We start from the raw sequence: 27,100 nt of genomic DNA on the forward strand, positions 1-27,100 counted from the left end.
GCCAGCCTCTGTCTGGGAAAGCCTGGCCTACCATGTGGAGGTGAGGACAGGCTGCGCCAGTCCCCGTCTGGGAAAGCCTGGCCTACCATAGCTCAACATGTCCAAAGCAGACTCATTATCTTTCTCCTCAAATGCACCGCCTCCCTAAATTTGCCATTTCTATTATGGCCACTACGACCCTTCCACTCACCCGAGTTCACAATCCTGCATCACCCGTGACTCGTCACTCTCCTTCACACACACAACTCCCATGTCCAATCGGTCTTGTCAATTCTCCCTTGACATCTCTGCCACCCGCCCCCTTCTCTCTACAGACAGCACAAGCAGCCTAGATCTGGCCCTCATCACCTCCTAACTGATGTTTCTGAAGTCTCACTCTCTCTCCATCCTACACATGGCTGCCAAGTAACACTCCTAAAGTACTGGGCTGCCACATCACTCCCCTGCTCACGAAGCTCCAATGGCTCCCAGTTGCCTCTAGACACAAACACAAGCTCCACTACACTACACTGAAAGCTGCAGCCTCCCTCTGTGAGCTGACGCATCCCTCTTCTTCACGTACTATATTCCATCCAGTCTGGCCGCTGGGAGGCCCACCTCCTGCTCTGCACTAGCCATGTGCCGTGTGCCTGCCTTCACCTTGGCTCCTTTAAGGCTTCCCCCATTACTAATGCCTTCCCAACTTGGAAACGACTCGAGATATTTTGCTTTTAATTCTCTATAGACATGTCCCCCCCTCATACAGACATGCATCTCTCCTTCTTGAGAGCGGTAAATACTTCATTTTGTCAGCACGTCCTCCTTAATGAGCACGGGGCCCGGCCCATACTACACACTTAACAAGCACTTGCTGAATTTAACTGAAAATAATAAAGTGCATTTCTTGAAAATGTTCACTCATTTAAGACTTTAAAAAACAATGATTCATACTAGCCCTCCCTCCAATTGGCCTGCAGTAGAAAGCACCATTTCCCATTTTTAGTTTTCATTCTTAGCAATACTTTGTTGTTGTTTTTTTTTTTTGCTTCCTCTTCATTTTTTTTTAATTTAATTTTTTTAAATTTTTAACATGTGTTTTTAAAACTTTGGGTTACAAATTTTCTCTCTTCCTCCCCTCCCCACCCACCCTCATTGAAAAGGCAAGCATCTCAATACAGGTTATAGATGTGCAGTCATACAAAACACTTCCATAGTCGTCCTGTTGTGAAAAACTAAGTATATTTCCCTTCATCCTATCCTACCCCCCATTTATTCTATTCTCTCTTTTGACCCTGTCCCTCCTCAGAATTGTTTGTTGTTGATTATCCCCTCCCCCAATCTGCCCTCCCCTCTATCAACCCCCTGCTCTCTTGTCCCCTTCCCCCCTTATTTTCCTGTAGGGTAAGACAGATTTCCATACCCCATTGTGTGTGTTATTCCCTCCTTAAGCCACATCCTATGAGAATAAGATTCACTCATTTCCTCTCACCTTCCCCCATTTTCCCTCCACTGTAAAAGCCTTTTCTTGTCTGTTTCATGTGAGATAATTTACCCCATTCTACTTCTCCCTTTCTCCTTCTCCCAGTATAATCCTCTCTCACCCCTTAATTTTATTTTCCAGATATCACCCCTTCATCTTCAACTCACCCTGTACCCTCTATCTATCTATCTATCTATCTATCTATCTATCTATACGTACATATAATTTTTTCCCTCGAACTACCCTAATAATGACAAAGGACTCATGAGTTACAAATATCATCTTTCCCTGCAGGAATGTAAACAGTTCAACCTTAACAAGTCTCCTATGATTTCTCTTTCCTGTTTCCCTCTTCCATGTTTCACTTGAGTCTTGTATTTGAAGGTCAAATTTTCTATTCAGCTCTGATCTTTTCCACAGGAATGCTTGAAAGGTATCTATTTCATTGAATGACCATTTTTTACACTGAAGGATTATACTCAGTTTTGCTGGGTAGGTGATTCTAGGTTGTAATCCTATCTCCTTTGCCCTCTGGAATATCATACTCCATGCCCTCTGGTCCCTTAATGTAGAAGCTGCTAAATCTTGTGTTATACGGATTGTGTTTCCACAATACTTGAATTGTTTCCTTCTGGCTGCTTGTAATATTTTCTCCTTGACCTGGGAATTCTGGAATTTGGCTACAACATTCCTAGGAGTTTTCCTTTGGGGATCTCTTTCAGGAGGTGATAGGTGGATTCTTTGAATTTCTATTTTGCCCTCTGGTTCTAAAATATCAGGGCAGTTTTCCTTGATCATTTCTTGAAAGATGACGTCTAGGCTCTTTTTTTTGATCATGGCTTTCAGATAGTCCAATAATTTTTAAGTTCTCTCTCCTGGATCTATTTTCCAGGTCAGTTGTTTTTCCAATGAGATATTTCACATTCTCTTCTATTTTTTCATTCCTTTGGATTAGTGTTACAGTGCCTTGATTTTTCAAATTGTCACTAGCTTCCAATTTCTCCATTCTAATTTTTAAGGAAGTATTTTCTTCAGTAAGCTTTTGGACTTCCTTTTCCATTTGGCCAATTTTGCGTTTTAGGGCATTCTTTTTCTCCTTGGCTTTTTGGACCTCTTTTGCCCTTAGCAATACTTTTTATATCACTTCTTTTCTAGAAAAAAATTTCAATTCAAAATTTCTTATCCCTTTCTCCTACCCTCCCTCCACTGGAAAAAAAAAAGAAAATGAAAAGAAAACCCTTGTGACAAGAATAAACAGTCAAACAAAACAATCCCTGAGGGTTTATTGTAAATGATCGTGAGAGACGTAAACAACCATGGACACATTGTTGTCAGTGGTCATTCTTCAGGATCCCGTGGACCACAGCATGCCAATACTGTCCATGGGGTTTTCTTCGCAAAGAGAGTAGAGTGGTTTGCCATTTTCTTCTCCAGTGAATTAAGTCAAACAGAAATTAAGTGGCTTGCCCAGGATCACACAGCTAGTAGGTGTCTGAGACCAAATTTGAACTCAGGTCTTCCTGACTACAGGCCTAGTGCTCTGACCACTGAACCACCCAGCTGCCTCATTTTGAACAGGTACAGCTTTGATTAGATATAAGGAAGACCGTGTGGATGGTGCATAAACTAAGCCCAAGGAGCAGCCCCCAAGGAGATTGTACTGGCCCTCAGGGCAAGGGACGGGCCCCCAGGAGCACCTGAAGGAAGCAACCAGTTACCAACAATGGCCTGAGCACAAGAAGTGGTGACAGATACACTGACGAGGACATGACTGACTGGAAGAAGTGGGGAGCCAGTCACAAAATGAGTGGCAGCCATGTCAGCTGGGCATCCTATGAGTTACACTGGAGCCCCCTGAAGACCAAGGGGAAGGTCCCCAGGATTTACAGAAAGATGAGGGCAAGAACTCTACAGGGCACAAAGGCACAAAGTGGGCAGAGATTTGTGGCCTGCACGGAGAAGGCCAGAACCACGTAAGAAAAGGCCAGCCCTGGAGGACAGTTGGTGCCAAGTGGGACGAGACGATCTCCCAAGGGTCTTCTCAGCTCAAGAAACCCACATAACAACACACACCTAAAGGATTCCCAACCAGTAAAACAGCAATATAACAAAAGTCATAAGAGAAGATTGAAGTGAGCCTGAGTAATGATGTCTTCCAAAAGCCAGAAGCCCTCCTTTAACGAAGAAAAAGGAAGACCCTGTGGCAGCTAAGTGTCGCAGTGGATAGAGCACCGGCCCTGAAGTCAGGAGGACCTGAGTTCAAATCCGGCCTCGGAGCAAACACTTGACATTTACTAGCCGTGTGACCCTGGGCAAGTCACTGAACCCCAAGTGCCTAAAAAAAAGTCCAAATTAAAAAAAAAAGAAGAAAAAGAAAAAGGAAGACCTTCCAGTTACTGGAATATGTGGAGGATTAACCACAGACATTCTTCCTCTAATGAAATTCCGGTGTCGTACAACACAAGCTAAACTTGGACTCTAATACTTCAGAAAGCAGAAGCTCTTGGCTGTTCTCTTCCCTAGAGACCAGGGGATCCCTTCCACAATGACAACTCATCAGACGGACTTCGGCGGGGGGAGGGGGCCCACGGTGGTTCTGCGGCTTCTCGTGGCAAGAGCTCGACATCTGAGCGTTTTCTCAAAGTGTACAAATCCCCTAAGAGGAGAAGGTCTTCCTACCTTTGATATCCTAAAGATGCTGCGATGCTGTGCGGCTTCTTTCCCTGGAAGCCTCACAGCTCCTAAGGTTCACAGGGAACAAGAGGTTATGATCTGTCTGGAATCCTAAGTGGTTTTCAGGAATTTACAGCTGTTCCTCTTGATGAACTAAAACCACTTCCCACGCAGGCTGAAGCTGTTGGCCGTCCCTTCCCAGAAAGTGCACAGCTACCACCCAGAGACCGTGGAGTCTGCCCAGAAGCGCCGGCCCTCTCTTCCCAGCTGTTACTCAAAGCCCAGCTTCCTTTTTCAGACACAGCTGTCCTTTATTCTGTTCCTCCTCTCCCATGGGGGTCTGCCAGTCAGACAACGCAGCCTCCTCTCCACCATGTCCTCCGACTGACAAATGGTCACACAAAGCACGGGCCACGGGTAGCCAATACACTTCAACAACCGAAGGGACCCGTGCCCTGTCTGTCGCTGTGAGCACTCAGGCACCTGGGAGGACCCCTCTGGGACTTCAGAAATGACCCTCAAGCGTTGCTGTTGCCACTTAGCGTTGAGCCAGACCTAGGACAAGACCACCCGGCCACTCCATCCTTTACAGCTCGGGTAGGACGTGCCAGAGCAGGTCGTCCGAAGGGAACTCACCAGCATCTTCAGGCCACAGCAAGTCATCGAGGGAGGACTCTGGTAGAAGAATTTATTCTCTGTGGCCCATGATAAACTTAATTAAAATAATTCATGGGTAATGAGAGAAATGCAAATTAAAACAACTCTGAGGTACCACCTCACACTCATTAGATTGGCTAACATGACAAAAAAGAAAAAGGACAAATGCCGGTGGGGATGTGGAAAAACTGTTGGTAGAGCTGTAAACTGATCCAACCCTTCTGGGAAACAATCTGGAACTAGGCCCAAAGGGCCATCAAACCGTGCATACCTTTGGAGCCAGCAATGCCACTACTAGGTCTGTACCCCAAAGAGATCAAGGGAAAGAACCTGTATGTACCAAAATATTTTAGCAGCTCTTCCCGTGGTGGCAAAAAATTGGGAACGACCATCAACTGGGGAATGGCTGAACAAGTTACAGCATATGAAAATGATGGAATACTATTATGCTATAGGGGATGGTTTCAGAAAAATCTGGGATGATGCAAAGTGAAGTGAGCAGAACCAGGAGGTCATAGTATACAGGAACAACACCACGGTTAATAATGGTTAAAGACTTCACTACTCTGATCACCACCCACAGGACTCACGATATGAACTGCCATCCAGCCCCAGGCAGAACACTGAGACTCAGAGGGCACATTAAAGCATATTTCTTCCCTTTCTTTGTTTTTCACACTTTTTTTTCTCCAGAACATGGCTAATGTGGAAATATATTTGCATGACTTCATAGGTAGAATGGGTATTGTATTTCTTGCCTGCCCCATGGGTGGGGGAGGGGCTGGAATCTGGAACTGAAAATAAAAATAAAATTTAGAAAAAAACAATTCATGAAATTCAAAGAGCCGGGGAAACTTCACACCCTGCAAATATGGCTGGATTTCACGGTTCGCCACCGACAGTCAGAGTCCTAGTATCTCAGAGCTAGAAAGGTCCTCAGGGTCACCACGTCCACCCCACGGCTGAACAAAAGTCCCTTCTACAGCCCACCTGACGGGTGGCGGGCCGGCCTCTGCTTGGAGACCTCACGGAAGGAGAGCCCGCCTGTTTGCCTTTGGGATAGATCTCACAGTGGGAGGGCTTTTCCTGACATCAAACCCAAGTGATCTGTCTGCCACTCCCCCCTCATTGCCCCTACTTTCTACCTCCTGGGTGGAGGACCAAAATGACACCATTAAGTTGGGGCCAAGGCACCGTGTGTCCAGCTGCAGCTGACCAGACCAATACAAGCTTGGAAGGCTCCACCACAGGTCAGGCACGAACAGCCCACATGGACTTTGGAGGAGAGGAGTCTAAATTTGCACATCTCACATTTCCACTTCCCAGGGTCAAACAGAACGAGGCCGATCCCTCCTCTGCTTGGTAGTTCCAACGTTTGATCACGGCCGTCTTGTTCCCCAAGCTTTCTGTTCTCCAGGCCGTTCTGCCCAGTTCCTTCCTCATTTGACACAGACTCCGGGACCTTCACCATCCTGATAGCCCTCCTCCAGATGCTCTCCAGCTCATCAACGTCCCTTTTAAATGGCGGTGCCCAGACCTGCACACAACAGCCATGGCAGAGGACAGTGGGCGGCCTCTCCCCTCCTCAGCCTGCCCGAGATCACACTGGCTTGTTGAGATGCTACATCATGGAGATGACTCGGGGTGAGCTCACAGTTCATTCAACTCCCCAGAGTCTTTTCAGAACTGGACGCTTTGGGCAGGGACGGACCGAGGCCTGCCATCGGAGGTCCGGGACAAAGCGTGGCGATGCTCGTCACCAGAGGGCTTTTGTCCCTGGGGTGTGGAAGGGGCGAAGAGTACGTACACTGGAGTACTGAAGTAAATCCACTCATGTAGGAAAGGGCTCATAACCGTAAGGGGGGAATATCAAGAAGAGATTTCCCTTCTCTCCCCACAAAAGCATACACCTTTCAGGGCAAGATGAATCTTCATTTTGCAAAATGAAAAAGGACTTAATTGGGTCCCAAGCTGCCTCAAAAGGAAACATTCCACCAGATTAGCTAGAAAGATGGATCTGATGAAATGAAATTTAACCAGGATAAGTGTCAAATTCCATACAGAAACTCAGACCATCTAGTAAATGGCTCCGGAGTGGGGAGAACCTTTAGACAACAACAGCTCACAGGAAAATGGCATGGGGGGGGGGGGGCCTTCATGGCCTGCAGGCTCAGTGTCAGTTGACAGTGTGACTTGGTCAGTTTTGTCTGTAACTGAAGGGTATCTGGTGAAATCACGTTCTGTTTCGCCCCAGAGGCCGGAACGAGAAACAGCGGTAGAAGCTGCAGAGGAGAACCGTCTCGACTTACGGAAAGGCTCCTTCCCAATGGAGCCGTCAGGGTCAGCTGCTCAGGAGACAGGCGGAGGCAGGCTGAGCCGCAGCGCGGAGATGTCCTGGGCTGGGCCCTTTGCAGCCCAATCCTACAGAGGCCACAAGTTGTATCTTCTCCAGGAGAAATCAATCCCGACTTACTAAGTCCTGGAGAGTAGGCAGAACGGGCTTGAGTTTGTGTTTCCCTTCCCAGGGCCCGCGACAGGACATGCCTGTTGGTTAAGTTTCCATCCCACGCGAGACACGCTGGAAGTTCCTGGGGCTACACACTGCTCTGGAGAGGCTCGCCTTCTTCGGGGGGCAAGGACACGCAGACAAGTGAGAGGAGAAGGTGAAAGGAGAAGGCTGAGACTAAGAGGAAAAGCAGAGGATGGCGGAGGGAGGACAGCCTAAGCGCAGGGCACGGCTGATGCAAAGGCATGGAGGGAGGACATGGAATCTCAGTTTCGGGGCCTGGTTTGCACGTAGGGCCCACGAACAGCAACGGTAAGAAGGGTGTGTGAAGGGAAGTAGGAGTCGGAGCGCCCGGGCACGAGGAGCCACGCTAAGGAGCGTGAAGCCCTTCCTCTCGGAGACAGTGGGAACCCACTGGTTTTTCAAGCAGGGAAGCTCAGAGACAAGGCGGACCCACCTGCCTCGGTGGTCCTTGGGCTTCTGGGACCCGTTGGCAGCGCCACTGTCTGAGGGAACAGGAGGCCAACACATGAAACATGAAGCCCATTTAATTTGTCAGCGGTGGCAGGGATGAAAAGGCAGCACAAACAATAGAGGGAAAGCCCAGACCAGGGGTGCGAGATAACACATCCCAGCTGCTAAACCCGGGGCCTTCCTGCAGGATAAAAGAAAAGCAATAAAAACAAACTCTATTTCATGGCTCAACAATGGGGCCATTCTGCTTCTCCTGCCGTCCCCTTTATTGGTCTCCCGAGGTTCTGTGTTTCTCGAGATTAGCTTCCCCTGGGAAACGTAAAGAAAGGAACAGCGCCAACACCCAAGTGCCCGCTCCCTCCCATGAAGTCAGGCCTGCAGGCAGGCTTCCTCCGTGGCTTCCCATGGAAGGGGGGCAACAGTGGGGAACGGGGCTTTGAATCGCAGCAAGACCAAACAGGAACGACGCCGAGCGGGGCTTCCTTCTCAAGGACTCTCTGCCGAGCTCGAAAAATCAAAACAAAGCGTCCCCGGCCTCAGATTGGCCGCCAAATGGCAGCGACTTCTGAAAGCTGTCAGCTCTTGTGATCATGACAGCAAAGACCCCGATGCTCGCCGCTGATTAGTCACCTTCTCACCAAGACGTCCCGAGCTGAAATAACACACAGTCATTTCCCCTGAGAAAACACACCCGCCACTTTCTTGGAACCACTTGATACGCGCCTCCACGAAGCAACATATACTTGGAACAACATAACACACGTCTTTCCTCAGACAACCTGTGCACACAAATGTGTCATCGCCCCCAAGGAAAAGAGATGACTCCCCTCATTCTCTTTCCTTCAGTCCAACAGGATGAAGCTCAATGTCACGTTACCGCAACTTCGTCTTCAGGGCAAATCAATCAGCTTGGTGTCCTGGGCTGTGACCCAAGGCCTTCTCAGACCCTTCCCGAAAACGGCGGCCTCACCAGCGGGCCTGCTACCTTCTCCCCGAGATGCAGCGCGGCGCCTCGGACAACCTTGGTGCTGGGTCTGCTCGCTCAAATTAAATTCTTTCTTTCTTCTATTTGGAACTGAAATTAGGCCAGTGCCAAGGACATGAGGCCTCAAAGGGGCACTACACTAAGAAATGTACCCATTTATGACACGATGCTGTGTTCAAAGCCTATGACCACTCGCCAACACTCGGAAGACTGATCTGTGGGGAGGGAATTCCACATTAAAATGGAAAATCCATGGACGGTTGCTAATGTCAGCATGCTGTCAAAGGGCAATGTTAAATGTTAAGATGTGGGTGCCAGGCATGTACCCCAAAGAGGACAAGAACAAAAAAGGCCTCATGTGTCCCCAAATGTTTATAGCGGCACTCGTGGTGGTTGCAAAGATCTGGAAACAAAGCAGGTGCCCATCCCCTAGGGGAAATGGCTAAACAAACTGGTACATAAAGCTGCCAAGAAACCGTGAGCACAACGGACAGGGAGAAAGATGGAAAAGCTCGCTAGGCTCTGTCCATCTAGAGTGGCTCCACCCACTAGCAATGGGCTAGTGGGCACTCCTTCCACACCTTCTCATCTAGGGCAACTCCAATAACAACAGCGGTGACCCTCCTCTGGACCCGTTAAGGCTTCATGAACGTGAGAGGGGCCTTTGACGCTAGCTGGATGCTCCTCCTTTCTCAGTCACCCACCTGGGAGCTCCACCTACCACTTCTCAGGTACAACTCATCCTCAGGAATATGCTCCAACCTACAGAGCCCTGATACGTGCCCTTCCACACTCCCTCAGCTCTTTTTTTTTTTTTAAGGCAATTGGGGTTAAGTGACTTGCCCAGGGTCACACAGCTAGTAAGCGTCAAGTGTTTGGTCTGAGGCCAGATTTGAACTCAGGTCCTCCTGACTTCAGGGCGGGTACTCTATCCACTGCACCACCTTGCTGCTCCCTTCGGCCCTGTCTTAATGGTTGGACTGTCCTGCATCTTCAACTGCCATCTGGGACCTTCCACCCACAGGGCATTGGTTTCCCTGTTCTCCCACATCCCCTCCAGCATTTGCCATTTTCCTTTGCTGTCACATTAGCCAATCTGATGCGTGGGAGGTGGCACCTCAGAGTGGTTTTAATCTGCATTTCTCTAATTGACAGCAATTTAGAGCTTTTTTTCTTATGACTATAGATCTGACTTCTGAAAGCTGTCTGTTTACACCCTTTGACCATTTGTCAACTGGGGAATGTCTCTTATATTTATAAATTTGGCTCAGTTCCCTATATATTTGAGAAAGAGGCCTTTACAAGAGAAACTTGCTATAAAAATTTTCCCCAGTTTCCAGTTTTCTTTCTAATTTTGGCGGCATGTGTATCATTTGTGAAAAACTTGTTAATTGCATATCATCAAAATGATCCATTTCTCTCCCATGATCCTCTCTGTCTCTCATCTGGCCACAAACTTCCCTTCTCCAGAGATCTGACAGGCCATTCTTTCCGTGACCCTCTAATTTGCTTATGATGTCATCCTTTATGTCTAGATCATGTCACCATTTGAGCCCCTCTTGGCATATGGAGAATGTTGGTCTATGCCCACTTTCTGCCAGACTGCTTCCTGGTTTTCCCAGAAGCAAAGCAGGGCGTCTTCAACCTCGTTGGGTCTAGGCCCCCTTGGCAGTGAGTCTGGGAAGCCCATAAGCCCCTTCTCAAAATCATATTCACAAATACATAAAATACACAGGATTACAAAGGAAGCCAATTCCATTGAAATAGTTATCAAAACATTTAAAAAAGCAAGTTCCCAAATCGCACATTAATACCTTCCTCCCTTAGGGCAATGTTACTGAACCAAAAATGTTGTTGCATGACAAAGGATTCATCAGAGAGACACATAATCCAAAGAGACCGGCTGGCCACCTGTTAAGAGTGAGAGATAACTCAAGGGACAGACAGTCTGTGCGGCCCTCTGGCATCCACGTGATGTCAAAGGAAATGGAGGAAGGCCCCAGCAGGAAATGAACAGAAAGAGTCCTACAGAATGGGCAGGCAAGTCTGGACTGTGACCACTATCAGCCACCATGATGAGACCACACATCCATTTGAGGATACGGCTGGAAATCCCACGGCCATTCTGTAAGGAGTTAGGATGAAAAGAGTCCTATGGCCTACTCTGCCTAAATTGAATTAGCAAGGGAAGCGCTGTCAAGATGGCAGGAGTAGGGAGGGTTTGCTGTCTAGACAGTCCCTCGTCCCTGTTCCTTTCATCCTACGGGCTTCCAGGTGTACGGTTTACTTGGTGAATTGTAACGTTAAGAAGGGTGCTAGGGAACGTTTCAGATTAGGACAGCTGGGATGTTGGAGATGGGAGGGGTTACAGATGCGAAGTGTAAATGGTACACAATGGTGTCTCTGATTTTCTCTCTTACTGACAACTTTAACAACAAATTATCAGGTAAAAATTTCTCTACTAATAGTTTGCAATTAATTAGGTATTAATAATCATGACAGATAGTGATTAAAACGCTGTATGTTAACCCACAACAACCCTGTAAGGTAGGGAATATTTTTACCTCCACTTTACAAGTGAAGAAACTAGGACTGAGAACAGTTAAATGTTAAAAGATAGAAGTTAAATGTCTGGCCCAGGGTCACAAAGCCACAAAGTGCCTGAGGCAGGATTGGAACTCGGGTTTTCCTGATTCTTCATCTGAAGCTCCATCCACTAGGATGCCTAGCAGCCTAATTACGGATGGCCTCATGAAGGAGGGCTGATGTGAACAGGGAAGGAAGCCTACTGAAATCAATTATTTCCTATAAAAATCCTTGTAAATAAGAGCAATCGGGCATTGTTACTATAGTAATACCTTCTATTTCTGTCACACTTCAGGGTTCTTTATCCCCAGCCTCTCCATGAGGTAGCCAGCAATGCATCATCGTGTCCAGTTGACACAGAAGCAAACTCAAGCTAAGACAAGTCAAGTGACCTGGCCAGTGTGGCACAGCCACTACACGTCAGAAACAGGTCCCTGGCCTAGCTCCGATCCGTCGCCTCCACGCATCCTTGGCCGCGGAAGCCCTTCCCCCCCATCTCGGCCTGGTGGGTCGCCATCCTCTTTGCAAAAGCCAGCCCCGGGGTCACCTTGACCACACGCTCCTCCAAAGTCAAAACGAGGCTTCTTCTAGAAATGGACGTGGAGTTCACCATCCACAGTTTGAGAAGAATCGATCCAGATGCGAAGGCTTTCTGAGAAAGCGTCTATTTCTACGTCCACAAGGGCAAACATTTCAACCCACTGCAATTCTTTAAAAGGAACACAAAACCCTACATCTTACCTGTATCTGAAAAAGAGCTAGGTCCATCTCGCAACCTCACAGCTGGCCTCATTACGAGACTTTTCCTCCCAGAGATCCTGCACCAGGTTTCTAACATCTTCTTTTAAACAAACAAACTGCCAGCCCGCCCACTCACGCTGGCCCTGGCCCTCGGCACCTACCCTATGCTTCAGCCTCTCTCGCTCCTTCAGGGTCAGGGTGTCTGCCTTGGCGATCACCGGCACGATGTTCACTTTGCCGTGAAGCGCTCTCATGAACTCCACGTCCAAGGGCTTCAACCTGGAAGGATACCAACAGCATGGCCAGGGAGTGACACCCAACTCTGAGAGCCCGAGCAGAGTCAGAAGCACAGAGGACCATTCTCCAGGTCTCCATGAAGGGTAAAAATGCACCCGGTGGCAGGAACCATTCCTTCAGACGCTTAAGCCATGGCTGAAAGGACTCCGGGAGGAACTATACATCTCCCGTCAATTCTCAGCCTTTCCAGTCATAATTCAATGCCAACTCTAGAGTAAAATTAAATTCTTACAAGAATGCAGGCAAACAGGAGGCAGCATTGATCCCAAAGACGCTTTTAATTGAGTTGGCCGGCTGACAGCCCAGGAATGACGTAGTCCCCTAACAGAAGGGTTTACAGCCCTGCATCGACTTGGGAGCAGCTGGTACCCTAAATCCTGGAACTGCCTCAGATCAAAGTCTCTGCAGCCTTACTTACCCATGACCAAAAGGGGAGATGAAGTAAAAGCAGCAGTGGACACGGTTGTCCACAATATGGCGTCTGTTCAACCCGCTCTCATCGTGAAGGTACCGCTCAAACTGATCATCGATGTAGTAGATGATGGTCTTGAAGCTGCAGTGTGAGAAGGAAAAGAGCTTTCAGGGTCTGTCTGAAGAGCAGCCCAGGAAGGGACACTCTGATGTAGCTGGGCAATCCCCAGCCCTTAGTGCGTCTGTAAAATGGGGGCTAAATACTGCAGAGCAAAGGGGAAAACACTGGAGGCAAAGACGAATGCTCAAACGTACCAACCCCAAACGGAGTCACGCTTGCAGATTCTGCGGGAGAGAGAGCGCAGCATCACGGAGTCACAGGCCCAGGAGGAAAATGCCTGCCACATCCCCACGCCCGCCCTTCTGTGGGTAAATTACAACGCTGCCCGCCGTGAGAGAGCTTCCCCCCACCGCCGAGCTGTGTCAGGAACGAGTGGGCATTCGTTTCCACAGGGAGAGATCAGTCTCAGGCTGAGATATTAAAATGGGGTTCCTGGAGTGAAGTGCTTATGGGGGGCTGCCACAAAATCACGGATACAGATGGTTTCAGAGGCAGAAGCCCTGAACTCACCCGGCCCCAACACTTACTATTCTGCCCACAGGCAGGATGCTGAGGAATGCCCATTGGCACCGTCATCCTCATATCTTTTCAATATGGACGTTCTACCAGGGTCGCTCTACAGCGGCATGGCCCACATAGAACTAAAGCTGGGCATCACCCAGAGGGCAATGGAGAGGTGAGGGGGGGTGGGCACAGGCTGCACCCCAGACCCCAGGAAGAGCTCCAGAGAAGAGTGCAATTTTTCCAGTTACAAGGCGGGGTGGGGTAGGAGTGATGGGAACAGAGGCTCGAGGGAACCAACCTGAAATGCACAGAAAACAGCAGGAGCCCCAAGGGGGCAGTGCCCACACCCCCCAAAAACCCCAGCTCCTTGAAGCACCAAGACGTCCACCCCTCAGGACAATCTGTTGTGAGCTTCTCAGAGGAATCCAAAGCCCAGGCAGGAGGGGAAGCCCAAACAATGGGGGAGAATATTCCCGGCCAAGCCTTCAATGGAAATGGCCTCAGCTTCCATGTCCTGTCCCAGCCTGGCTGCTGTAAATCCCCTACAGATCTGGCCCAGCAAGCAATGCGCAGTGCCGCCTGACTTCCAGGAAACACCTGCCTTGACATCACTCTGCTCTCCACGCTCGGGAGCGGGGGCATATGCTGTGCTTGTATTCCAGAAACCTCCACGGCAAATGTTCCAGCTTGGGGGGGGTGAGGGACACCAGGAGAGGGCTAAAACAAGCCCCAATGCTAGAAAAATGCACACGCTGAAAATGGAGGCCAGAAGAACCTCTTCAAACCAATGCTGAGTGAGAACCCAGGGAGGTGCAGTGAGACGCCAGGGCCACCCACGCTGGCCCTCTGGTCCCTGCCCACCTGGCCAAGTGCCACCCCCACCTCAACAAGCCACTCAGCCACAGTTGCACCGAGAGTGACACAGAATGGGCCACTCTTTGTCTGAACGCTTCCAGCAGACAAAGCCACCAAGCCACTAAGAGGCAGCCCATTCCATTAAGGACACCTTTCCTTAGTGGTGGTTCTCTCCAGTGAGGCAGATAGCCACCCATTCACACCTGCTCACTCTGTGCTCTACAGTCCAGCGACACTGGCCTTCCTGCGGGTCCTCACAGGACAGTCTGTCTCCCAGCCCAGTGCCTTTCTCTGACCGCAATGCTCTCTCCTCACTTGGCTTCCCTGGAGACTCGACTCAGACCTCACCTTCCCTCTTAGACACCCCACGCTAGGGCCTTCCCCGAGATCACCGCCCCGTTATGCTGCATCTACCTCAAACATACACAGCAGTTTGTATGATCTCTCCCATTAGAATGTGAACTACATGAGGGCAGGGATCCCCAGCACTTGGTATGCTGCCAGGTATACAGTGGGTGCTTAATCAATGCTTGCTGACTGGCCAAAAAAAAAGAATGCCGGCTACTTTTGTACAACTGCTTCTAAAAAGGAAGTTCCCAGAGAGCTTAACCCCAGCACTTGCCTATCCACCCACCAGGCCAATCCTTCACCATCACCCTGGCGCTGCCCCCCGCCCCAAGGCAGGAAAGAGCAGTTTGCTCCAGCGGCCCTTGGATGACCCACAGAGCAGAAGGGGCAGCCAAGAGCCAAGGCAAGAACGCTAACAGGAGCGAGCGTCACGAACACTTCCGGATCCGTGCCACCACCCCGGAAGGAGGCGCTGCTACCATCCCCATTTTGAGTGGAGGGAACTGAGGCACATGGAGTTCACGTGACTTGCCCAGGGTCCCACAGCTAGTAATGTCAGAGGCTGGATTTGAACTCAGGCCTTCCTGACTCTGGGCCCAGGGCTCTATGCACTCAGTGGTGCTCTCTAGAGGCTGAGGTTCTTCGCCATCACCAGACAGCACTGAGAGAGCGCCTGCAGGCTCACCTAGCCCTCTGAAAACACTCCCCAGCTCTGAGCCTTGGCTGCCTCATCTGTTGCCTGCCTGGCCGCCTCGGGAGGTCCCCTAAGTTTGTGATGACAAAAGTGCCTCAAAAAGCGCTGTGTTCCACTAATGCAGTGTTGGGGGAGTTGTGAACTGATCCAACCATTCTGGAGAGCAATTTGGAACTATGCCCAAAGGGCTATCAAAACATGCATCCCCTCTGACCCAGCAATGGCACTTCTAGGGCTGTATCCCAAAGAGATCATACAAATGGGAAAAGGACCCACATGTACAAGAATATTTATAGCAGCTCTTTTTTCTGGAGGCAAAGAATTGGAAATGGAGGGGACGTCCATCCATTGGGGAATGGCTGAACAAGTTGTGGTATATGATTGTGATGGAATACTATTATGCTATAAGAAATGATGAATGAGGAGGCGGAGTTCAGAAAAACCTGGAAAGACTTGTATAGACTGATTCTGAGTGAAGTGAGCAGAACCAGGAGAACGTTGTACACAGTAACAGCCACACTGGGTGATGACTGACTTTGATAGACTTAGCCCTTCTCAGCAGTGCGAGGACCTAAGACATCTCCAAAGGTCTCATGATGGAAAATGCTATCCACATCCAGAGAAAGAACTATGGAGTTTGAATGCAGATCGAAGCATGCTATTTGCTATTTTTTTCTTCTGTGAGTTTTGTTTTCTCTTTCTGGTGGTTCCTCCTATTGCCTCTAATTCTTACAACATCACGAATGTGAAAATATGTTTAATAGGAAGGTATATGTATAGCCTGTATCAGATTGCACGCTGTCTTGGGGAGGGTGGTGGGGAGGGAGGTGGAGAAAAATTTTAAACTCAAAAGCTTATGGAAGTGATTATTGATAACTCAAAATAAACGAATAAAAAAAATAAACAGCACTGTGTTCTACCAACGCAAGGTGGCCCGTTATTTGGGCTTTCTCCCCAACCCCATGGCCCACACGCGGGCGGGGCACCCAGGGCCACCAGGAGGCAGGTGTCCTCCAACATGGCGGCCCCCACTGGTCTGTCTCCTCTGAATGTGGCACAGGACTCCACACGCCGTGTGCTTTACAAACATCTGCGGTTGGGCTGAGGGATGCCTGGGAGCTGTCCCCCAGGCCCTCTTCCCAGGATGGAGGTGATCGCTGACCTGATCAGAGGGACTCGAGGAGGGGCCCAGACAAACTTCAGTTCCTGCCTGGCTGCACTCCCCCAGATGTCCACCAAACCCCAGAACTGCCATCATGGCAGTTGCTTCAGCCCCTGGGCCCCTCCTCTTGAGCCATCGCTTCCTTTCCCACCAGGCTCCTGCACCAGCCCGCAACCCGGGGACCCTTCCCCTGCAACCCCCCACTGTCTACCCATTAGATTGTAAGCTCCTTTAAGGGCAGGGATTCACTTTCCCCTCTTAGCTCCGGGCCCAGCACAGAGTGGGTGCTTCATAAATGGCGCTGGCTGACCGCTACCCAAGGCCCAGCTTGGGGAACCTCATCAAAAGGTCATACTAATGAATGCCACCTCCCGGGGGCTGGGAGCTGCTACCTGTGCTGGTGAAGGGAAGAGGAGCATGGACGGATAGAGGGGGGCTGCTACCCGCGCTAGTGAAGGGAAGAGTAGCACGGACAGAGACAGGGGGCTGCTACCCCCGCCGGTGAAGGGAAGGGGAGCACGGATGGAGACAGGGGGGCTGCTACCCGCGCCGGTGAAGGGAAGCACAGAAAGATACTCAAAGGCCAGCTGTCCTCCCCCAGGCGCCCAGAGAACCAAGGGCGGACGCGCTGAGAAAAGGGCTGGCCGGAGCAGAGCTTGGCCACGGAGAGAGGAAAACAACGCCGACTTTGTCTCCCTTTGTACCAGGAGCTAAGTGACCCAGACACGTGGGGCCCCTGGTGAGGGGCCACGGGAGAGGAGAGAGAATTCAGTGGCAGATACACTTTCGTGAATTAAACTTCTTCACAAAAAATAAATGCTGTTAGGGCCCTGATGATCAAAGCAACTGATTTCCTTTGCAGACACACTTTTACAGGGCCCGCTCTGCACCGGCCACTGAGGACACAAGTCAAACACAGGAGACGCCCTGTTTATTCCCCACAATGACTCTTTCCATTTATGTAGCACTGACAGGCTTACACAGCACTACCCTCACAACCTCCCTGTAGGGTAGGTAGGTGGTACCGTGGTTATTGGCCCATTTTACAGATGTGCAAACCAAGGGTCACAAAACGTCAGCACCAAGATCTGAATGCGAGTCATTCAGACTGGACTAGGAGCCCAGCATGCTTTCTCCTCACCCATGGTGCCTTTCTGAAAGCTGGGGGACGCAGGGGGAGTGTTTAATAAGGCAAGGGACTAGGCGCTGCTGTGATTCTGCCTTCTCAGCCCCTTCTCGGCATGACTGTGCTGAAGACGTCAGGAGGCACAGAACAAGGACGCAGGAAGGGCGCGCACACTCCTAGGGACACTCAAAGCCAGAAGTCTCGCTCACAATTGCAAGGCTGTCCTTCCCCTTGACCCTCCCCACATTTTCCTGTCCAGCCCCTCTCCCCCCAAGCACCCTCTCCCAGCAGCAGAGACATCTGCTTCAGAGGAAATGGCAGAGATAAATAGGCAGGCGGAGGTCAGCGGCTCGAGGCCCACCCACCCCTTGGACACGCTCCCGATGCTGACACTGCAGAGCCAGGCCGCCCGCCGGGCGGCAGAGGCTCGGTCTGGGCTCGGCCTTCTGGCGCAATTCCTGCCTTGACTGCCCGGCACGTGGGGAACCTGCCCGTCCATGTGGGCACTGCAGCTGTCGACAGTGACCCTGCTTCAGAAGCGGAAATGAAAGCACCCGGGTCAGCTAGCGACCCCTCGTAAGAAGACCTTCCGCGAACGATCCGGTTCAACCCCATCTATCAGGAGAGGGAGTCTGGAGACCTGAGCTGGCGGCTAGCGGCCCAGCAGGCTGGCTACACCGACAGTGCCAGGCGGGTAGTGGGCAGGTCCCGTCCTGTGCCCGCCCTCCCTTCTCCTCGGCGGCAGCAGCAGCCCTCTCAAACCCCAGGCTCTCTGATCCCAGCCACTCCCTGAGGGGCCAGGAGAACGGCCCCCCAGTGAAAAAGGTGGCAGGGAGAGGGGCTCCAGAGAGAGCTTGGCTCCAAGCCTTCTTAGTTGTGTAGTCCCAAGCAAGCGGCTTAGTTTCTCTGGTCCTCAGGGCCTCCACACTTTCACCATCCACCTCAGGTGTTTGCCCAAGGCCGGACAAGCCTTAGTGCGACAATTCCCATCTGAGTCAGGCTTGCGTGTCCCCAGCTGGTGCGGGACATCCAAAACCAATCTCATCCACCTTCCTCCCAACCTCCCGGGGCTCCTGAGCTCCCCGGCTGCTGCTGAGGCTGCGCCGGACTCTCCCCGTCCCCCATCGCTTCACATGGCTGATCCGCGGCCAATGGTGACATTTCTATCCCTGCCACCTCCTTCCCCTCACACAGACCTTCCTGCGTCCCCGGGACCGGGACAGGGGCCTCCCCATTGGTCTCCCCATTGGCCTCCCTTCCTCTGATCCATCCCGCAGATCTGGTCACAACGCTCCCCTACTCAACAAACTCAAGTTTAACAACAATGTCAAAATGAACCATTATCATAAGGCATCGGGGTTTTCCCAAATTAAGCTGTTCTTGGTTTGAGTTGCTAAATTTGAAAGACTTTGCTATATTGCTCTACTGCACCACTGAAATAACATTGGGACAGCTGAACCCCAACCATGTGGTGATGGATAGCCTGTCTCAGAAGGTAAAAATGTATAATTAAAAGCTGGTCACCAACAACAAGTAAAACAACTCAAGTTTACTGAGTTGTGCCTCTCTAGGAATTCTCTGGGATCAACTATTAATTCCTGTGTCTTGCCACTAGGTGGCGTCATAATGGATAGCGCACCAGGCCTGGAATCAAGAAGACCCGAGTTCAAATTTGGCCTCAGACAGCTAATAGCTGTGTGACCCTGGACAAGTCACTTCACCATTTGTCTCATTTCCTCACCTTAGCACAATGTAGTAGGCACTACAGAAATGTTTATCACCATCATCATCATCATCATTATTATTATTAAGCACTGGCTGACACCCATGACTAGAATGCTTCCTCTCCTCAAATCATCCTCTGGGCATTCCTGGCTTCTTCACAAACTGAGTCCAAGTGCCGTGTGCCACAGGAGGCCGTGGCCAGCCCTCGGTGGCTCATGCCTTCCTTGCCAAGGCTGCTCTGGACCTCATTGATATGCATTTGGTATACAGCTAGTTGTGTGTGTGTGTGTGTGTGAGTGAGAGAGAGAGAGAGAGAGAGAGAGAGAGAGAGAGAGAGCTGCACCAATGAACATAAGCTCCTCCAGGGCACAAGGTAGGCACTTAATAAGTACTCAGGGCAGCTTGTCTGACTGAGCCCCTGATGCTGCTACTGTCTCACACGCTGCAGAGGCCCCCAGGCAGGCCCGGCCTAGCCCCCCTCCCCCATTCTCCACCTCTCTGCTCATTTTCCTCAGCGACACACACACAGTTGTGGCGCCTCCAGGAAGACACAGACTCATGGCGTCTCCAAACTGAAAGGGACCTCACAGGCCGCGGGTCCAGTCTGTACCTGGGCAGCCAGACTAGGGGCCTCCCGGCCTGGCCCTGAGGCCTCTGCTGGGCAGATGGAGCCGTAGAAGCGTTTTCTCTGCACGGTGGAATCTGCAACCTTGCCCCCGCCCCCGGTTCTGCCTTTTTGAGCGAGCAGTCCAAAAAGCATACGGGGTTCATCAGAAGGGAGCGTCCTGCAGCACTAACACTCCCCTCCGTACTGGGGAGACAAGGGCGACGGGAGCCAAAGGAGTGAAACACTGAGCAGAAGCGATCCCCAGGGAAGGCGACCAGCTGGAAGAGGCCCCACTTACAGACCTGCCCCGCCTAAAATCCCCCTTTTCATCAATACTTTGTCTTTAGGCCCTCACTTGTTAGACTAGGCAGCCAGGCCAAACCAGTGAAGAATACCAAATGGTGAAGTGAGAGGCGATCTCTCCGGTGGAGAGATGCCCCTATGGGGGGCAGGGTGAGCTCCTTGAGACGAGAGGCCTCTGCCTGTCCTTGTGCCCTGGGTCCTGGCACACAGGGTGGGTCCTTGCGGGACGCCTCTGGGCCTGGCATCCGCCACGCCCAGTTCAACGTACCAGTCTTGACTATCGATGGCATCTCCATATCCCGGCGTGTCGACCACCGTCAGCCGGAGTTTCACTCCTCGCTCCTCAATCTCTACCGTAGAAGCTTCAATCTCAACCGTTCTCTCGATCTTCTCTGGGATAGAAATGGGCAGTTCACAGTTTAGAGCCAGGACAAAAGCACTGCCTCTCTAACAGGCTGACTCTGCGGGCCCTGGCAAAGCCCCCCAGGGCCTCGGCAGCACAGGCCTCGGGGGCGTCTGGCCAAAGGCTGTCCTGGCTGGCTGCCGGCCATCCCAAGACGAGCCCCTGCAGGGAGGGAGTCCTCCAAGGACGGAGGGCGAGCCTAGCAGGCAAACTGCACACATAAGGTTCATGATGATCCAAACAGCCAGGGAAGGACCTGAGTAGTTCAGGATCCCTCTAACTGTGCAAAGCACTTAGCGTGTGTAAACACCAATCCTGTAAGGTAGGTGTTATTATTACCCGCATCCACAGATGAAGAAACTGAGGCCCAGAGAGGGGAACACTGGTCCAGCGTCACCCAGCTAGGATGTGTCTGAGGCAGGATTAGAACTCAGATCTTCCTGACTGCAGGTCTAGCACCCTCTCCATGGCACCACCCAGTGGCCCACACACAGAACACACTGGGCTTCTCCTTAAATGGCTGTGTTTGCTCAGTGGGGAAGTGATTCTATGGACGAGAGGATGCAGTCCTCCAGGAGCAGCTGATCACTCTCGTATGTGCTCCAGGAAGCCAGGGGGCCTGAAGTCTTCAGCCCACCCACACACACCCCCTTTTCTGGCCCCTCCCCCCAGCCTTGTCCTAGCAGACCACCTTAGATGGCCTTCCCAGTCAGAGGAAGAGGGCCAGGGCCAGGCCACGGGGGCCAGTCAGGACATACCAGCTCCCCCCTGACCGTAGTAAGCTCCTCAAGAACAGAGGGCATGGGAGCAGCTAGGTGGCACAGTTGGGGCCTCGAGTCAGGATGACCTGAGATCAAAGTCAGCCCAAGACATTTACCAGTGGTGTGACCCTGGGCAAGTCACTTAACCCCAAATGCACAAAAAAGCAGAGGGCATGCCCACCAGGCTACCAGAGGCCCGCCCACGGAACAAGAACCTGGACAGCACAAAGAATGGGCTGCCTTCAGCGCTGTACATTCCCAAGGGGGTCCCCTCCAACAACCCAGGCCTCTACTGGAGGCTGGGCTGTTCCCCAGAACTAAACTCTGTCACACACACACACACACACACACACATACACGCCCGCCAGAAGTTGGGCAATCCTGGTCTTCACCTCCCAGAGGCCCCGGAGGAGGGACTCAGGCAAAGCCCGTGGCCTGACCACTGGCCACATCACTGGACCGGCAGGCAGGGCTCAGACTCATTCTGCTCGCAAGCCTTCACGCCCACTGGCCTGAATCAACAAACACAGGCCCGTGTCCCACATACCTGCAGCTCCCGGAATGTATCGCTCTGGATAAAGATCAGTCAAAAAGAGGCTGTTAATCAAGGTGGATTTTCCTAAGCCAGATTCACCTAGAAGTAAAACCGGCAGTTCAGTATACTGCTTTCTTCAGTATGCCCCTGCACCCGCCCCCAAGCTGCAGGCAGGGAATGCAGACCCCTCCCCACTGGAGGGCTGCCTCCACAGCCATGAGGGAGACCCAAAAGAGCAGAGCGGGAGAGCTTCAAGTGTCTACCTAGACAGACATTTCACCAAGATGCTCAGTGTGACTGATTAAGCCCAAAGGGCTGATCCAGGAGCCCTCCCAAGGACTGGTTGGGTTTTCTAGACTGGCTGGCCAGGGCTGCAGGGGGCACTCAGAAGCCCCATCACTCACATGCACCTTCACTGTGGACTTTGAAGTCTCCCCTGCCCCGGCCTGCCCCGGCAGGAAATCAAACCTAAGCTTGGATTCCTTTGTATAAACCATCTTAAACACAACTGACATGACTTCCTCTGATTCAGGACAAGGTACAAAGAGATCACACCCCTCAGAGGTCACGGCCCCCTCCAGAACATCCCCACCTGCCTGCAGACCCCCAGGGCCAAGGAGCTCACTGCCCCTGCCACGGCCCCCACGGCCCCCTCGGCCCTGGGACATGCTGTTGGCGGGGGCCGTGGGACCACGTAGCCCTAGAAGCCTCCAGATTCTTAGCCAAGAGCTTTCCTGTGCCTCCTGGCTTCTCCTCTGTGGACTGAACACCTCGAGGTCCCCTAATCAATCCTTGTGAGATGTTGTCTTGTAGGTGGTTTGTTTTCTCAAGCAAAGAGACCAGAATTCTGATGCCCACAGGCACACTCTTCTCCAAGACCTCGGGCTGGGCTCAACCCTTAATTCTAACCAAGGAGCCACAGCCTGAAGTATGTCTGGAATCCACCTTGGGAGCCCATGCAGGACACAGAGAGGAAAAACAGCCCCGTTACTCCTGGAGACACGCCTCCTTCTTAAAAAATCAAAACCAGTATTGCCTCGTTTGATCTCCAATCTTGTTTATCAGAACTGGCTGTAAGCTATTTTTGACTGTGTCTACAAAGCAAACCCTCCCCAACAGGACAAGCAGCTGCTCCCCCAGGCGATTTAGAAGCAGGTGGTGCAGTGAGAAGACAGTCCTCAAAGAAGAGGCCTTCCATCTGGAGGGCCCTGAAGTCCTGCTTGGGCGCTGGGGCCTCCCTGAGGCCCGGGCAGCCCTGGAGTTGTCTACATGCCCCTCTCCTCACTCTGTATCCTCACGGATGTGGCGGCATAAGCTCGCCTGGGTCTGGGGTCTCCAGAGAACCCCCCTCTCTCCCTCAGGGAGCAAGCCCTGGACCCAAGTCTGCTGAAGCAGAGGTTCCAAGAGAGATCCAGAGACGCTTGGTCTGGGTTCAGCACGATGGAGCCTCCTGAGGGCATCCATCTAAACAGGATGATGACGCTCATCTCTCTGCGAGGGTGAAGCCACATCGGAGAAGGCCTAGGGCCACGACTCCCCTGGCCTTAACACCGTTTGATGTCCTGGCTAACCAGCTCACTGCACTTGTTTTCACCTCCATCCTTCTGCCAGCTGCCTGGGGCCTCACCTCTGCCTCCAGCCTCCTGTGGCCTAACATTCGACCCAAATGAGGAGGAATGGGGAGGCGCTGGCCTCGCTGAGGGCCTTAGCACTTCCGGGCCTCTTGCCTCCCCTCTCTCTCGTCTCCAGCACCTCCTCTGAGCTACCCGAGTAAGCTTCCTGCTGCCCCTCTAGGGTCACAGGCGTCCTCTGTCAAAAGCCCTAGAACACCTCTTAAAAGTCTATCCATTCCTGGCCCTGGCATTCAAGGCCTTCCTCAATTGCCTCTACCTGCCCTCTACCTGTGCAGCCCCTACCTTGCACTGGTCCCCTTCACATCTCTGGACCCTTCTCCACCCACCATCCTCATCTGTCCCTATCCTGCCTCTCCACCTCTGCTCATACCACTCCTTCATGCCTGGAATGGACACCACCACTCCCCGCCGCCGCCGCATAATTCCATCTCCAGCTACAGAAATCCCTCCCCGCCATCAATCAAGGCTCGCCTCAGATGTCACCTCCTCCGTAAAGCCCCCCTGAGTTCTCTCTTCCTTCTTAAGGTTCCCATAACACTTTTTCCTGGATCTCTCCAAGATATCTACCCCCGACAGACAGATATACTCTCTTCCATGGTCAGCCAGGTTGGCCCTCAGGGCACCCGACACCCAGCACCCAGCCCCCCTGTGAGGTGTGTCCACAGAGCCTTTCCCCATGGGAGAGCTGCCAAGGTTAACACTGGGGGGCCAAAGTCACCTCCAACCCCCCACGACGCATGAGGGGAGAACCTCGGTGGAGGCCAAAGTCAGATGAGACCCAGGATCCCACGTGAATACCTCTGCAGGCTCGTCACCACTTGGCCCCTTCCCACCTTTCCAGCCTGACTGCACACTAATCCCCTCTCCACACTCTACAATCCAGTCACACCAGCAAACCTGCTATCCCTCACACCCACGGATCTCCCATCTCCACGCCTTTGCACCGGCTGCCCCCCACATCACGCACACACTCCCTCTCACCTCTCTTCCTCCAAGATGCAGACCCTGGCATCCCCCCAGCTGCCATCGCACTCCTTCCCCAGAGCCCCGGCGTTCATGGTGCCCAGCATCTCTACACCTTCCACAGGTGCATGTGGTCCTCCCCACTCAAAGGAACGTTTCCTGAGCACAGCCACTGGTTCACTTGAGCCCTCGTGCCCCACTCCTCAGCACGTGCCTAACACACGATCCAGGCTTCATACACGCCTGCTTCGTGATTAATAAGAGGGTCTAGTCTAAATTTAATATGAACAATTGAGAGTATGAGGAAGGATAAATCTTCAGAGAACCATCACAGCGGGCTCGGTCCTGGCACTGCAGCCACCCTGATAGCAACAGGTCTTGGGGAATGTTTCATTCTAATTAGAACTGAATCTAAATCGGTCCTGAAAGTGGAAGGCCAGGAAAAGGGCTCACCAACCACCATGAGGGTGAACTCAAAACCCTTCTTGACAGACTTCCTGTGCACCTGGTTCGGCAGATTGGCGAATCCCACGTAGCCCACCGTCTCAGAAGGAAGCTGGAAAAGAAGACTGAATTAATTAGAAGGACACAATATCCCCAGCACACAGAGGTCAGCGCGAGGGCGATGCCCCGACAGCCCTAAGGACATCTGTTTCACGTGCCATGTGAGTGGGGTCTCACCAAGACAAACCCAGGCTCCTCCAACCAGGCAGGGCGTTTGGGGGCTGCACCACTGCTCCCCTCGTGCCCGCCCTCCCCTGCCAGCCTTCCCCAGGCTCTCCCCCCACAGCCACCGATGGATGCCCACCCCCGGCTCTCCCTGTTCCATTCACCAAGTATGACTCATCCCATCACCACATGGGCAGGAGAGCCTCTGGTAAAACAGAAAACTGGGGGCATGTGGATTCCAGCCACATAATGCTCAAAATCGTACTGGACGGAGGCAGCCAGCGGGTGTGGGTACAACATTCCAGCTAAGGGAGGTCTGGAGGGCTGGCTGTGGCAGGGAGCAACAAGGCACATGCTGCCTCCTTCCCCTCCTGGCCCACAGCATCAGGGCTAGGAGAGAAAGGACAAGGCGGTCGGGCCTGCAGGGTCTTCAGGGATGGCCAGGTTTCTGCAATCGCAAAGAGATGGAGGAGGATGAGAAGATGACGGTCTGCTACCAGGAGGACAAGGGCTCCCGAGGCACCGTGGGAGGGCAGGGGGAGGTTGGGAAGAGACCCAGGAAGGACAGTGCTAGTTAACAAGGCTGGATACAAAGGGGCAAAAACGGGGGCAGGAAAAGGACTACCCAGGCAGCCTCCTCCAGGAGACAAATTTCATCACCTCTCCACGGCAACCCTGGGGGGGAAGCTGTGAGGTCTGCAGTATAGGAGGCCCATCCGCTGGGGAATGGCAGAACACGCTGCGGAATGTGATTGTGATGGAATGCTATGGTGCTCTGAGAAATGATGAGCAGGAGCTCTCAGAAAAACCTGGGAAGACTTGCATGGGCTCATGCAAAGTGAAATGTCCTGGGTACACAGTAGCAGCAACACCGGGTGACCATCAGCTGTGAATGACCTGGCCATTCTCAGCAACGCAATCATCCAAGACAGCTCGGAAGGACTTGGGGTGAAAACGCTCTCCATTCCCAGACAAAGAACTGCTGGAGTCTGAATACAGACTTTCTTTATTCTTCTTGAACATTTTTTTTGGTCTATGTTTTCTTTCACAACATGACTAATATGGAAATATATTTTCAATGACTATACATGCATAACCTATATCAAATTACTCGCCTTCTCGATGAGGGGGGTGGGGAGGGAGGAAGGGAGAGAATCCGGAACTCAAGGTTTTTAAAATGAATGTTAAAAATTGTTTTTATGTAAAATTGGAGAAAAATAAAATATTAAATAAATTCTTAAAAATAAAAAAATAAAGTAAAAAATACGAAAAAAAAAAAAAAAAAGACTTCCTCATGTACTCCATGAGAGACAGGAGGGAATCACCGACAGAGGAAAGTCTGGAGGTCAGGAAACTGCAGCGTGACGGGGCTGCTGCCCCCGGCCCAGCAAGCTGCCCCCAAAGTTCCTGGGGCCACAACCTCCAGATCCTGGGCAAAACGAAGGCAATTCAAGGAGAGGAGATGTGACCTGAGCTGCCCTTTGTCCACAAGGACCAGGAACCAAATTGAGGGGAGGAGAGTTTAAAAACCCCACAGATCTGCAGAGGCTCCAGGGATTAAACCTGCAAATAAAAAATGCAAGTCTCACAAAGCAAGGTCCTCTCCAGCGGCTGAACGGTAAGCCACAGTCCAGCGCTCCCGTCCTAACAGGCAAAGATAAGCAGCAGTAACAGAAATGGTAATTCACATTTCTACCTGGATTCAAGAGTTACAAAGCATTTGTTATACTAACCCTTGGAGAGAGGGAAAGCAATGGACATCTCCATTTCATAGATGAGGAGACAGACTCTGAGAAAGGGTCAAAGACCCACTCACAATCACCTCGCCTGTAAGTGTCAGAGCCAGAATTCGAACCCAGGTCTTCTGACTCCATTCCCATTATACTGCACTGCCTCTTATA

General features: G+C 51.7%; 1 protein-coding gene across 4 annotated transcripts in view; it reads right to left on the reverse strand.

The window, feature by feature from the left end:
• Positions 1 to 27,100, reverse strand: part of LOC114041127 (septin-2) — a 134,594-nt gene that overhangs the window by 86,040 nt on the left and 21,454 nt on the right. For all 4 annotated transcript variants that reach the window (XM_027859401.1, XM_027859403.1, XM_027859404.1 and 1 more), the window contains 5 exons: positions 24,984 to 25,086; positions 21,946 to 22,032; positions 20,503 to 20,626; positions 12,797 to 12,931; positions 12,243 to 12,360 (listed from right to left, as the gene is read on the reverse strand). In XM_027859401.1, coding sequence (XP_027715202.1) covers positions 12,243 to 12,360; positions 12,797 to 12,931; positions 20,503 to 20,626; positions 21,946 to 22,032; positions 24,984 to 25,086 — 567 coding nt within the window. The remainder of the gene's footprint in view (positions 1 to 12,242; positions 12,361 to 12,796; positions 12,932 to 20,502; positions 20,627 to 21,945; positions 22,033 to 24,983; positions 25,087 to 27,100) is intronic.

Source organism: Vombatus ursinus, unplaced genomic scaffold, assembly GCF_900497805.2.
Source record: "Vombatus ursinus unplaced genomic scaffold, bare-nosed wombat genome assembly UNPS02014167.1, whole genome shotgun sequence".
NCBI classification, from domain to species: domain Eukaryota; kingdom Metazoa; phylum Chordata; class Mammalia; order Diprotodontia; family Vombatidae; genus Vombatus; species Vombatus ursinus.